Source organism: Pimephales promelas, chromosome 21, assembly GCF_988280905.1.
Source record: "Pimephales promelas chromosome 21, fPimPro1.hap1.1, whole genome shotgun sequence".
Lineage (NCBI taxonomy): Eukaryota > Metazoa > Chordata > Actinopteri > Cypriniformes > Leuciscidae > Pimephales > Pimephales promelas.
In genome coordinates this window covers 23,072,017-23,086,946 of record NC_142789.1, presented here as the reverse complement: position 1 = coordinate 23,086,946, position 14,930 = coordinate 23,072,017, and the positions used below count along the sequence as shown (strand labels likewise).

At 40.2% G+C, this 14,930-nt stretch overlaps 1 protein-coding gene across 2 annotated transcripts in view; it reads right to left on the bottom strand.

Annotated features, from left to right (window-relative positions):
* The window catches only part of LOC120480385 (UDP-glucuronosyltransferase), a 77,856-nt gene that overhangs the window by 51,098 nt on the left and 11,828 nt on the right, over window positions 1-14,930 (bottom strand). Inside the window, exons 1-4 of one of the 2 annotated variants that reach the window (XM_089125087.1) lie at window positions 14,714-14,838; window positions 13,464-14,425; window positions 11,131-11,262; window positions 10,088-10,175 (exon numbers count right to left, since the gene is read on the bottom strand). In XM_089125087.1, coding sequence (XP_088981213.1) covers window positions 10,088-10,175; window positions 11,131-11,262; window positions 13,464-14,330 — 1,087 coding nt within the window. In that variant the 5' untranslated portion in view covers window positions 14,331-14,425; window positions 14,714-14,838. Of the gene's footprint in view, window positions 1-10,087; window positions 10,176-11,130; window positions 11,263-13,463; window positions 14,426-14,713; window positions 14,839-14,930 lie in introns of those variants that run through there. The other variant, XM_089125086.1, reaches the window with a different exon arrangement.

Genomic DNA, 14,930 nt, shown 5'->3' with positions numbered 1-14,930 from the left:
ATTTTTCGCCCCAAAAAAAAAAACCTAAGGGGTAACACTGTCGTTTTTTTTCTGGTCGAAATTTTGAGTTTCGATATTTCAGCTCTGGAAGGGGCTAGAGCCTCCATTGTTGCACTCAGGTCTAAGTCTCATGGCCCTCTATCAGAATCCAGAGTTTCAAGAAGATTGGGGATTCTTAATTTTTCACTCAAAAAATAAAAACGTAAGGGGTAACACTGTCGTTTTTTTTTTCGGGCCGAATTTTTGAGTTTCGATATCTCAGCTCTGGAAGGGGCTAGAGCCTCCATTTTTGCACTCAGGTCTAAGTCTCATGGCCCTCTATCAGAATCCAGAGTTTTGGGAAGATTGGAGAAAATTAATTTTTCGCCCAAAAAAAAAAAACGTAAGGGGTACCACTGTCGTTTTTTTTTCGGGCCGAATTTTTGAGTTTCGATATCTCAGCTCTGGAAGGGTCTAGAGCCTCCATTTTTGCACTCAGGTCTAAGTCTCATGGCCCTCTATCAGAATCCGGAGTTTTGAGAAGATTTGGGAAACTTAATTTTTCGCCCCCAAAAAAAAACGTAAGGGGTAACACTGTCGTTTTTTTTCTGGGGCGAATTTTTGAGTTTCGATATCTCAGCTCTGGAAGAGGCTAGAGCCTCCATTTTTGCACTCAGGTCTAAGTCTCATGGCCCTCTATCAGAATCCAGAGTTTTGGGAAGATTGGAGAAACGTAATTTTTCGCCCAAAAAAAAAAAACGTAAGGGGTACCACTGTCGTTTTTTTTTCGGGCCGAATTTTTGAGTTTCGATATCTCAGCTCTGGAAGGGGCTAGAGCCTCCATTTTTGCACTCAGGTCTAAGTCTCATGGCCCTATATCAGAATCCAGAGTTTTGGGAAGATTGGAGAAACTTAATTTTTCGCCCAAAAAAAAAAAAAACGTAAGGGGTACCACTGTCGTTTTTTTTTCGGGCCGAATTTTTGAGTGTCGATATCTCAGCTCTGGAAGGGGCTAGAGACTCCATTTTTGCACTCAGGTCTGAGTCTCATGGCCCTCTATCAGAATCCAGAGTTTTGGGAAGATTGGAGAAACGTAATTTTTCGCCCAAAAAAAAAAACGTAAGGGGTACCACTGTCGTTTTTTTTTTTCGGGACGAATTTTTGAGTTTCGATATCTCAGCTCTGGAAGGGGCTAGAGCCTCCATTTTTGCACTCAGGTCTAAGTCTCATGGCCCTCTATCAGAATCCAGAGTTTTGGGAAGATTGGAGAAAATAAATTTTTCGCCCAAAAAAAAAAACGTAAGGGGTACCACTGTCGTTTTTTTTTCGGGCCGAATTTTTGAGTTTCGATATCTCAGCTCTGGAAGGGTCTAGAGCCTCCATTTTTGCACTCAGGTCTAAGTCTCATGGCCCTCTATCAGAATCCAGAGTTTTGGGAAGATTGGAGAAACGTAATTTTTCGCCCCAAAAAAAAAAACGTAAGGGGTACCACTGTCGTTTTTTTTTTTCGGGCCGAATTTTTGAGTTTCGATATCTCAGCTCTGGAAGGGGCTAGAGACTCCATTTTTGCACTCAGGTCTAAGTCTCATGGCCCTCTATCAAAATCCAGAGTTTTGAGAAGATTGGGGAAACTTAATTTTTCGCTAAAAAAAAAAAACGTAAGGGGTACCACTGTCGTTTTTTTTTCGGGCCGAATTTTTGAGTTTCGATATCTCAGCTCTGGAAGGGGCTAGAGCCTCCATTTCTGCACTCAGGTCTAAGTCTCATGGCCCTCTATCAGAATCCAGAGTTTTGGGAAGATTGGAGAAACTTAATTTTTCGCCCAAAAAAAAAAACGTAAGGGGTACCACTGTCGTTTTTTTTTCGGGCCGAATTTTTGAGTGTCGATATCTCAGCTCTGGAAGGGGCTAGAGACTCCATTTTTGCACTCAGGTCTGAGTCTCACGGCCCTCTATCAGAATCCAGAGTTTTGAGAAGATTGGGGAAACTTAATTTTTCGCTCAAAAAAAAAAAAACGTAAGGGGTACCACTGTCGTTTTTTTTTTCGGGCCGAATTTTTGAGTTTCGATATCTCAGCTCTGGAAGGGGCTAGAGCCTCCATTTTTGCACTCAGGTCTAAGTCTCATGGCCCTCTATCAGAATCCAGAGTTTTGGGAAGATTGGAGAAACGTAATTTTTCGCCCAAAAAAAAAAACGTAAGGGGTACCACTGTCGTTTTTTTTTTTCGGGACGAATTTTTGAGTTTCGATATCTCAGCTCTGGAAGGGGCTAGAGCCTCCATTTTTGCACTCAGGTCTAAGTCTCATGGCCCTCTATCAGAATCCAGAGTTTTGGGAAGATTGGAGAAAATAAATTTTTCGCCCAAAAAAAAAAACGTAAGGGGTACCACTGTCGTTTTTTTTTCGGGCCGAATTTTTGAGTTTCGATATCTCAGCTCTGGAAGGGTCTAGAGCCTCCATTTTTGCACTCAGGTCTAAGTCTCATGGCCCTCTATCAGAATCCGGAGTTTTGAGAAGATTGGGGAAACTTAATTTTTCGCCCCAAAAAAAAAACGTAAGGGGTAACACTGACGTGTTTTTTCTGGGGCGAATTTTTGAGTTTCGATATCTCAGCTCTGGAAGAGGCTAGAGCCTCCATTTTTGCACTCAGGTCTAAGTCTCATGGCCCTCTATCAGAATCCAGAGTTTTGGGAAGATTGGAGAAACGTAATTTTTCGCCCAAAAAAAAAAAACGTAAGGGGTACCACTGTCGTTTTTTTTTTCGGGCCGAATTTTTGAGTTTCGATATCTCAGCTCTGGAAGGGGCTAGAGCCTCCATTTTTGCACTCAGGTCTAAGTCTCATGGCCCTCTATCAGAATCCAGAGTTTTGAGAAGATTGGGGAAACTTAATTTTTCGCTAAAAAAAAAAAAACGTAAGGGGTACCACTGTCGTTTTTTTTTTCGGGCCGAATTTTTGAGTTTCGATATCTCAGCTCTGGAAGGGGCTAGAGACTCCATTTTTGCACTCAGGTCTAAGTCTCATGGCCCTCTATCAGAATCCAGAGTTTTGAGAAGATTGGGGAAACTTAATTTTTCGCTAAAAAAAAAAAAACGTAAGGGGTACCACTGTCGTTTTTTTTTTCGGGCCGAATTTTTGAGTTTCGATATCTCAGCTCTGGAAGGGGCTAGAGACTCCATTTTTGCACTCAGGTCTAAGTCTCATGGCCCTCTATCAGAATCCAGAGTTTTGAGAAGATTGGGGAAACTTAATTTTTCGCTAAAAAAAAAAAAACGTAAGGGGTACCACTGTCGTTTTTTTTTTCGGGCCGAATTTTTGAGTTTCGATATCTCAGCTCTGGAAGGGGCTAGAGCCTCCATTTTTGCACTCAGGTCTAAGTCTCATGGCCCTCTATCAGAATCCAGAGTTTTGGGAAGATTGGAGAAAATTAATTTTTCGCCCAAAAAAAAAAAAACGTAAGGGGTACCACTGTGGTTTTTTTTTCGGGCCGAATTTTTGAGTGTCGATATCTCAGCTCTGGAAGGGGCTAGAGACTCCATTTTTGCACTCAGGTCTAAGTCTCATGGCCCTCTATCAGAATCCAGAGTTTTGGGAAGATTGGAGAAACTTAATTTTTCGCCCAAAAAAAAAACGTAAGGGGTACCACTGTCGTTTTTTTTTCGGGCCGAATTTTTGAGTGTCGATATCTCAGCTCTGGAAGGGGCTAGAGACTCCATTTTTGCACTCAGGTCTGAGTCTCATGGCCCTCTATCAGAATCCAGAGTTTTGAGAAGATTGGGGAAACTTAATTTTTCGCTCAAAAAAAAAAAAACGTAAGGGGTACCACTGTCGTTTTTTTTTCGGGCCGAATTTTTGAGTTTCGATATCTCAGCTCTGGAAGGGGCTAGAGCCTCCATTTTTGCACTCAGGTCTAAGTCTCATGGCCCTCTATCAGAATCCAGAGTTTTGGGAAGATTGGAGAAAATAAATTTTTCGCCCAAAAAAAAAAAAACGTAAGGGGTACCACTGTCGTTTTTTTTTCGGGCCGAATTTTTGAGTTTCGATATCTCAGCTCTGGAAGGGTCTAGAGCCTCCATTTTTGCACTCAGGTCTAAGTCTCATGGCCCTCTATCAGAATCCGGAGTTTTGAGAAGATTGGGGAAACTTAATTTTTCGCCCCAAAAAAAAAACGTAAGGGGTAACACTGACGTTTTTTTTCTGGGGCGAATTTTTGAGTTTCGATATCTCAGCTCTGGAAGAGGCTAGAGCCTCCATTTTTGCACTCAGGTCTAAGTCTCATGGCCCTCTATCAGAATCCAGAGTTTTGGGAAGATTGGAGAAACGTAATTTTTCGCCCAAAAAAAAAAAACGTAAGGGGTACCACTGTCGTTTTTTTTTTTCGGGCCGAATTTTTGAGTTTCGATATCTCAGCTCTGGAAGGGGCTAGAGACTCCATTTTTGCACTCAGGTCTAAGTCTCATGGCCCTCTATCAGAATCCAGAGTTTTGAGAAGATTGGGGAAACTTAATTTTTCGCTAAAAAAAAAAAAACGTAAGGGGTACCGCTGTCGTTTTTTTTTCGGGCCGAATTTTTGAGTTTCGATATCTCAGCTCTGGAAGGGGCTAGAGCCTCCATTTTTGCACTCAGGTCTAAGTCTCATGGCCCTCTATCAGAATCCAGAGTTTTGGGAAGATTGGAGAAAATTAATTTTTCGCCCAAAAAAAAAACGTAAGGGGTACCACTGTCGTTTTTTTTTTCGGGCCGAATTTTTGAGTGTCGATATCTCAGCTCTGGAAGGGGCTAGAGACTCCATTTTTGCACTCAGGTCTGAGTCTCATGGCCCTCTATCAGAATCCAGAGTTTTGAGAAGATTGGGGAAACTTAATTTTTCGCCCAAAAAAAAAAAAAACGTAAGGGGTACCACTGTCGTTTTTTTTTCGGGCCAAATTTTTGAGTTTCGATATCTCAGCTCTGGAAGGGGCTAGAGCCTCAATTTTTGCACTCAGGTCTAAGTCTCATGGCCCTCTATCAGAATCCAGAGTTTTGGGAAGATTGGAGAAAATTAATTTTTCGCCCAAAAAAAAAAAAAACGTAAGGGGTACCACTGTCGTTTTTTTTTCGGGCCGAATTTTTGAGTGTCGATATCTCAGCTCTGGAAGGGGCTAGAGACTCCATTTTTGCACTCAGGTCTAAGTCTCATGGCCCTCTATCAGAATCCAGAGTTTTGGGAAGATTGGAGAAACGTAATTTTTCGCCCAAAAAAAAAACGTAAGGGGTACCACTGTCGTTTTTTTTTCGGGCCGAATTTTTGAGTGTCGATATCTCAGCTCTGGAAGGGGCTAGAGACTCCATTTTTGCACTCAGGTCTGAGTCTCATGGCCCTCTATCAGAATCCAGAGTTTTGAGAAGATTGGGGAAACTTAATTTTTCGCTCAAAAAAAAAAAAAAAACGTAAGGGGTACCACTGTCGTTTTTTTTTTCGGGCCGAATTTTTGAGTTTCGATATCTCAGCTCTGGAAGGGGCTAGAGCCTCCATTTTTGCACTCAGGTCTAAGTCTCATGGCCCTCTATCAGAATCCAGAGTTTTGGGAAGATTGGAGAAACTTAATTTTTCGCCCAAAAAAAAAAACTTAAGGGGTACCACTGTCGTTTTTTTTTTTCGGGCCGAATTTTTGAGTTTCGATATCTCAGCTCTGGAAGGGGCTAGAGCCTCCATTTTTGCACTCAGGTCTAAGTCTCATGGCCCTCTATCAGAATCCAGAGTTTTGGGAAGATTGGAGAAAATTAATTTTTCGCCCAAAAAAAAAAAACGTAAGGGGTACCACTGTCGTTTTTTTTTTCGGGCCGAATTTTTGAGTTTCGATATCTCAGCTCTGGAAGGGGCTAGAGCCTCCATTTTTGCACTCAGGTCTAAGTCTCATGGCCCTCTATCAGAATCCAGAGTTTTGGGAAGATTGGAGAAAATTAATTTTTCGCCCAAAAAAAAAAAACGTAAGGGGTACCACTGTCGTTTTTTTTTCGGGCCGAATTTTTGAGTTTCGATATCTCAGCTCTGGAAGGGTCTAGAGCCTCCATTTTTGCACTCAGGTCTAAGTCTCATGGCCCTCTATCAGAATCCAGAGTTTTGGGAAGATTGGAGAAACTTAATATTTCGCCCAAAAAAAAAACGTAAGGGGTACCACTGTCGTTTTTTTTTCGGGCCGAATTTTTGAGTGTCGATATCTCAGCTCTGGAAGGGGCTAGAGACTCCATTTTTGCACTCAGGTCTGAGTCTCATGGCCCTCTATCAGAATCCAGAGTTTTGAGAAGATTGGGGAAACTTAATTTTTCGCTCAAAAAAAAAAAAACGTAAGGGGTACCACTGTCATTTTTTTTTTCGGGCCGAATTTTTGAGTTTCGATATCTCAGCTCTGGAAGGGGCTAGAGCCTCCATTTTTGCACTCAGGTCTAAGTCTCATGGCCCTCTATCAGAATCCAGAGTTTTGGGAAGATTGGAGAAACTTAATTTTTCGCCCAAAAAAAAAAACTTAAGGGGTACCACTGTCGTTTTTTTTTTTCGGGCCGAATTTTTGAGTTTCGATATCTCAGCTCTGGAAGGGGCTAGAGCCTCCATTTTTGCACTCAGGTCTAAGTCTCATGGCCCTCTATCAGAATCCAGAGTTTTGGGAAGATTGGAGAAAATTAATTTTTCGCCCAAAAAAAAAAAACGTAAGGGGTACCACTGTCGTTTTTTTTTTCGGGCCGAATTTTTGAGTTTCGATATCTCAGCTCTGGAAGGGTCTAGAGCCTCCATTTTTGCACTCAGGTCTAAGTCTCATGGCCCTCTATCAGAATCCGGAGTTTTGAGAAGATTGGGGAAACTTAATTTTTCGCCCCAAAAAAAAAACGTAAGGTGTAACACTGTCGTTTTTTTTCTGGTCGAAATTTTGAGTTTCGATATTTAAGCTCTGGAAGGGGCTAGAGCCTCCATTGTTGCACTCAGGTCTAAGTCTCATGGCCCTCTATCAGAATCCAGAGTTTCAAGAAGATTGGGGATTCTTAATTTTTCACTCAAAAAATAAAAACGTAAGGGGTAACACTGTCGTTTTTTTTTCTGGTCGAATTTTTGAGTTTCAATATCTCAGCTCTGGAAGGGGCTAGAGCCTCCATTTTTGCACTCAGGTCTAAGTCTCATGGCCCTCTATCAGAATCCAGAGTTTTGGGAAGATTGGAGAAACTTAATTTTTCGCCCAAAAAAAAAACCGTAAGGGGTACCACTGTCGTTTTTTTTTTTTTTTTTGTCGAAATTTTGAGTTTCTCTGATCTTCTTGAAACTCTGGATTCTGATAAAGGACCATGAGACTTAGACCTGAGTGCAAAAATGGAGGCTCTAGACCCTTCCAGAGCTGAGATATTGAGATATTTATAATGGCATAAATGCTACATGGGATCTCAATATCTCGGCTCTGGAAGGGTCTATGGCCTCCATTTTTGCACTGAGGTCTAAGTCCCATGGCCCTTTATCAGAATGCAGAGTTTCAAGAAGATTGGAGAAACTTATTTTTTCGCACCAAAAAAAAAAAACAAAACGAAAGGGGTACCACTGTCGTTTTTATTTTTGGTCGAAATTTTGAGTTTCTCTGATCTCCTTGAAACTCGGGATTCTGATAGAGGGCCATGGGACTTAGACCTGAGTGCAAAAATTGAGGCTCTAGACCCTTCCAGAGCTGAGATATGTTAAAGGATGTATAGGCCAAACCAGGTCTTATCAGAATCCCAATATTGACACGGATCCATCACAACATGTCTTCATATTAGGGACTGAAGTGAGTGTTGGCAGTCAGGTGCTGGAGGAGTGGAAGAACGGATGTGAAGAGGACACAATCAGCGCCAACACGCACTCATCCACATAAACACTGCTGGGCTTATTACACACAGCACTGTTCTGGCACTGCACTACTGTGTACTAGACCAGACAGCAGGTGCACATGCAAAAACACACACACACCACAGTCAGTGTGTGAATCTCAACAAAACCAGATCCTGGTCACACTTCACCCCAAAATATAAAGCAGGAAATATAAAGACTTAGACCTGAGTGCAAAAATGGAGGCTCTAGACCCTTCCAGAGCTGAGATATTGAGATATTTATAATGGCATAAATGCTACGTGGGATCTCAATATCTCGGCTCTGGAAGGGTCTAGAGCCTCAATTTTTGCGCTCAGGTCTAAGTCTCATGGCCCTTTATCAGAATCCAGAGTTTTGAGAAGATTGGAGAAACTTAATTTCTCACCCCGAAAAAAAAACAAAAACGAAAGGGGTACCACTGTCGTTTTTTTTTTTTTTTTTTTGTAGCAATTTTGAGTTTCTCTGATCTTCTTGAAACTCTGGATTCTGATAGAGGGCCATGAGACTTAGACCTGAGTGCAAAACTGGAGGCTCTAGACCCTTCCAGAGCTGAGATATTGAGATATTTATAATGACATAAATGCTACGTGGGATTTCAATATCTCAGCTCTGGAAGGGTCTAGAGCCTCCATTTTTGCACCCAGGTCTAAACCCCACGGCCCTCTATCAGAATCCAGTGTTTCAAGATGTGAGAAACTTATTTTTTTGCACCAAAAAAAAACAAAAAACGACAGGGGTACCACTGTCGTTTTTTTCGGGTCGAAATTTTGAGTTGCTCAGATCTTCTTGAAACTCTGGATTCTGGTAGAGGGCCTTGGGACTTAGACCTGAGTACAAAATGGAGGCTCTAGACCCTTCCAGAGCTGAGATATGGACATCGCTCGTAGCATTTATGCCATTATAAAAATAGTGGGTTCGTGGACGGTGTATTTATGGGATGGCGCTTGGTTCTACGGACCTCGGAGGGCCTGCTGAGTGCAGTAAAATAGTTTTTATCATGACAGGAACTTTAGTTAAAATGTGTATCAAATATACTACCCGAAACCCCATTCAATAAATTGCAGGCGGGATGGTGTCCAACATAAAAATGGTATGAAACTCATACAGGTTTGGAACAACATGAGGGGGAGAAAGTGATGACAAATATAATGTGTGGTTGAACTATACCTTTAAAGGCATAATTCACCCAAAAATTTATATTAGCCCATGATTTAATCACCCGGCCTCTAACCATCGTTGGTGTATATGACATTCTTCTCTCAGACAAAACAATCAGAGTTATATTAAAGAATGTCCTGGCCCTTCCCATAAAAGTGCATCTATCCATGATACAAGTGCATCTATCCATCATAAAAGTTTATCTATCCATGATAAAAGTGCATCTATCCATCATAAAGGTGCATCTATCCATAAAAAATATATATTAATATAAAATATTCATATTTAAGTTGTGCTTTAGATTTAATATAGTTAATATAGTAATATAGATTTAATATAAAAATTTATAAAGTTTTAAAAATGGATATTTTTTCTTACATCTCCATCTTCCTCATTACTCTACATAAAGTCAACATCTGAGATATTTTCATCAGCTATATGTTCAAGCACTTCAGAACTGTATATTCTGCACATGAAAATGTTTCAAAAATGTATCGGTATTGTGATATATATTTTTTTTATAAAAGAAATTTCAATCAGCATGACTGAAAATGTGACTTCAGTAACAGGCTTTCAAACCTACTGTCCATTCTAATGGACAGACATATTTAAAAAAAAAATCCTGATTTAAAACGTGCAATTCTACAGTCGATTTTTAACTTTAATTAATAAGTTCAATCTTTCTTTTTTACATACAAACTATGAAATACTGGCAAAAATATATACAAAATGTAAATACACCTTGGAAAATGTTGCTTGCTTCTGTGTTTGGAGTGAAGTGCTGCCATGCTTCTCTTCAATGTAGTTTTTTTTATATATATATAATTACTACATGCAGAGCTTTACTGGCATTTGATTGGATGACAAACGTCCAATCTCATGGACTGCAGGCTTTAAACTAGGTGAAATGCTCCAGAAGTTAAAAAAAGGGGGCTGACATGTGATGACCCTTGTAATGGACACAGGGTCTGAATGGGTTAAGGTAGTCATTGCGCAGCTAAAAGAAAAATGAAACTATACCTGGATGTACAAAATATGTAAGCTTGGCATAAAACAACAACAGCAACAAAACCAGAGAAACTCACCAAGTAAGTCATTCTGTGGAAGCCAATTCATCAGCTTAACGTTTTCAGGGACATTATCAGGGATCTCACCCGTATACCGCCACAGAACCTAGAAAAAGTGACATTCAGCATATTTTTTTCCAAAGCAACTTATAGTACAATGACTCCAATGACAGTCCTCCTGAAACTAGCTTTTGGACACGTTATACAAGTTATACAATAGTAAAATAATCTCAATCCAATTCACAGTTGAACCAGGTCACCAGACTTGATTTTTAACTACTAGAAGTACCCTTTGTCTGTAATCGTTTAAATGTAAGTATGTGGAAACGTATGCTATATGATGCTATAAAATCAATATATTTATATCAAGCCAAATGCATCTGCAAACAATTGAGCTCACCAAGAAAAAGTCTAGATTATCATATTTTCATATTATCATAAGTTTGACAAACAGAAAATATCCAAATACTCTCAAAAATATCAATGCACTTTAAGAGTTACTGAACAAGTTACTCAGGTTAACTGATTCAATGATTCATAACCAGGAAAAAAATCTTTAAAAAGTGATGGAAGATCTTGCTGACTCTTGCAGATTCGTGCTTGGTCTAATAAGAAATTCTATCCACTCCAGAAATGCCCCATCCTGGATAGTGCCAAACCCCCCTTTAAGCACGCATGATAACTTTAATGAGAACAAGATGTTGGACTTTCTCTCTAGCTATAGCTAAAGCTCTGCATGCAGCCTCCACTTAGTTGTACACTTTAACACGCAGGGGAAACAATTATGTAAGTGGACTCATAAATCCTACAATCCTAAGCTGAGAGATGACTGAACATCTGGGATGCTGAAAAGAATAGGCTCAGGTCACGCACCAGCTCTAAAAGCCTGGCGTTAGTACATTTGTGTAGTTGAAAGGATTCTTTTACACCTTGTTTGAACACTTAAGTTGCAACAGAATAACTACTATAAGACACTTTGCTTTGCTAAGACCCATTTCTCCAAGTATGTAGTTTTTTTTTTTTTTTAAATGTATGCCGCTCCATCTTAAACTCTTTCTTACCCTCTGTGGAATCATACTGAAAGCCTCGAAGAAGATGGCAGCTTTTTCTTTTGGCATGGAAGAGACCAGAGAACCCAGAGTGAACACCACAATACCATGCTCTCCAGAACCATTGACAAATGCCTCCACCTCCTGTAAAAGACGGACAACAAGCCAGAGAATAAGGCAAAATTAACTCATGACACTGTGACATGTATAACTCAAGATTGTAAACTACATATGAAGAGTTCAGATGCAAAAGCCTCTAAATGCCATTTGAAATTTTCTTCTTTAATGATGATTTTTATCAAACTTGTATAATTAAGTTCAGTAATTTCACTTAAATAACAATTAATAGGTAATTATCATTGCCATTTAAGTGAAATCACTGAACTTAAATATACAAGCTTGATAAAAATGATCATTCTAGAAGAAAATTTCAAATGGCACTTAGAGGCTTTTGCATCTGAACTCTTCATATAGCTATTTACATCATGACCAAACCATATCTATGTTCATCTTTCTGGTGTTTTTATAAGCTATATGTGCACACATATTCCACTTTAAGTCATCCACACAAACTGACACAATTTATAGTTGTTTTTCTACATGACAGAGGAAAAAAAAACATGAAAGTAATTACAATAGTTTTTAAATCTGATTTGATCTCATATGAAGAATATACTGCAAGGGATTTAAGAATATATGCTTTGCACAATCACATAGTTTCTAGAGTTTTTTGAGCACAGAACTGATTATTTTGTGCGTAAAAAGAACCTCTGCCTTGGAAGGAATGGAGGCTGACAAGTAAAATAACAACGAGGAAGCAGAGGGGGAGGTTGCGTGCCAAAGAATACACTGAACACATCATGTTGCCATAGGATAACAAACCCTGGGGAGGGGAGTCATATTACCATGGGTTATGTTTGTATCTGGGAAAACATAATGCATGTTAGTGCAAAGCAACAATGTCAAAACTCAAAAATGGAATCCATATTCCCAGAACCAAACATGGCCCCAACCCAAATTTAAAAACAGTGACATAACTTCTTTCCTCCTTAGAAAATCATATCATAGAACTAGGCTATGAACATGACTCAGTACTGAACATGTTTAAGAAATTCTCTTAAAGGAGTAGTTCACTTTTAAAAAAAACTCTTGCTTATAATTTACTCACCCCCATGTCAGGCAAGATGTCCACGTCTTTCTTTCTTCAGTCGAAAAGAAATGAAGGTTTTTGACGAAAACATTCCAGGATTTTCTCCATATAATGGACTTCATTGGGAACCAAACGGTTCAAGGTCCAAATGTGAGTTTCAGTGCAGCTTCAAAGGGCTTTAAACGACACCAGACGATGAATAAGGGTCTTATCTAGGACCCTTCGAGTCATGACTCGAAAAGAGATTTGTTCATTTTGATGAACGAGTTTGAACAGGAGAGTCACGAACGCTCATCACAGAACAAGGCGAGAATTTGAGCTTATAAAAATTAAACTTTTTTTATCTACTTTTTAAATGACCGATCATTTCCCTAGATAAGACTTTCATTCATTTAAAGCCATTTGAAGCTTCACTGAAACTCTCATTTGGACCTTGAACCGTTTGGTGCCCAGTGAAGTCTATTATATTGACAAAATTCTGCAATGTTTTCATCAAAAACCTTAATTTCTTTTCGACTGAAGAAAGAAAGACATGGACATGTTGGATGACATGGGGGTGAGCTTTTTTTAAAAGTGAACTACTCCTTTAAAAATGCATTTATAAAAAGGCAAAGACCTCATTGTAAAATTGATTTCTTTTTAGTATATTTTCTCATCCTGGATAAATATTCTGAATGATCTGATTCAATCTGACCATTAATGCTGCATGAATCATTATCACACATTGTTCATTCATTGGCCAGAGTAGAACTGGCCTCCCGAGTCCCGACCGAGCCTGGTTTCTCCCAAGGTTTGTTTTTTCCTCTCCATTCAGTCAACTGATGGAGTTTTGGTTCCTTGCCATTGGCGCCTTTGGCTTTTGGCTTGCTTAGTTGGGGACACTTATTATTCAACAATATTATTCATCTGCCTGCATTGACACCATTATGAAAACTGAACTGAGCTAAATTAATAACAAAATTAATAACTTTTTAACAAACAAAAACTGAACCATCAAGCTAGACTATGGTGCTATTTTATTCTAGATCTGCTGTGCAACAGAAACAAACTCTGTTGATTATTTATGAATACATTCATTATTACTGTAAAGCTGCTTTGAAACAATCTGTAAAGATTGCACTATATAAATAAAGGTGACTTTACTTGACTTATCCCGCATGACCAAATTCAAAAAAGGGCACCTCTGGTGACTTACAGCGGAGAGTAAGGCACTCTTGTGACAGTTGATGCCCCCGATGAGGACCATATTTGGCATGAGAGGTCTGGGGAACTCAAATGTAAAATCATATCGAAACAACCATATAGCTCCGCGGGAGATGATATCCAGGTACGTCACATCTGCATCCAGGTATCTTGCAGCAAGTTCATCAAAACTGGCGTACATAATTCGACACAGCACCAGCTCCACGCCACTCATGACGAAATTCTGAATGCGCTCTACAAACGTCATTTTGTCAGTAATGCCAGACTGAAACCGAGGTACGTAGGATGGAGGAGAAGGACACTGTAAAGCCAAAAAGTCAAGGCCGCAAGGTAGTAGACGCAGGAAGTAGACAGCGGGGACACCTAGAGTGGTAGCAATAATAGGTCCACATGGCAAAAAGGGATCGGTGAGGACCGCTTCAAAGTTCTCCTCCCTCAGCTTCTGCATTAGAGGTTTGTTGTAAAGCAGCGACTCACATCCTTGCACCTGCGAATTCGTGAAGTTCATCAGCCGCTGCAGTTGGACAATGATGTCCATCATCGCAGGACTACGCTTGAACACCCCCTGCTGAAATCCTTTCAAACTGGTGGACAGATCCTCTTTGGAGAGGCCCACCGGGAAGGTTTCGGTCCGGAAGAGCTCTGAACTCTGGATCAAGATGTTGGTCTCAGGCACCAGCAAGAGGATGTCATGGCCTCTCTGGGCCAGTTCGGTCGCCAACACCTTCATGCTGAGCCAGTGGCTGCCTTCAACAGGCATGACCAGCACCCGGCCACCCTCCGCAGGCCTCAGCCAGGCACCCAGCCAGAGCAGCAGCAGCCCTGAACCCAGCCTCCACAGCCAGCCCTCCTTCAGCATAACTGGGTCTGCCTAGCACAGACACAAGCACTGAAAGAAAGGAGAGAACTCCTCCTCCAGGAAAAGGGGCTGTGTTTAGACTCTCTCGTGTGTGACTGAGAAACAAGAGAGTGAAAGGAAGAACAAGAGGGATTTACATGTATCTGTGTTTTTAGTTGCAGAGGTTAATCAAGTCAGGATGCCATACTGTTGCGCAAAAAAAAAAAAAAAAAAAAAATTCTTACAAGAAGAGACAGCACTGTTAAAAACAAATCAACTGGTGTGTTTACAAATCTTCGAATTTTATATCCCGTAACCAAATGCCAACATTATTCATTACAGTTATGTAATGGGGAGGTCTTTAAACACTTAAATAAAAAATTAAAAGCAGAACTTGTACTTACACATCAAAATACATACAGCTTTTTGGCGGGGTTAACTATGGATTTAGCATTTAGCATCTGAAACCGTTCCTAAGTAAAGTAAAAACAACTCAAAGACTAAGTTACAAGCAGCTGAATAAACTCAAGAGCATAAGGAGGAAGCAATGTAACCCCCACCAGCACCTCCCCCTTCCACTCAAACCCGGCTTGCGTGAGAAGCTTGCCACTCCTTTGCTAT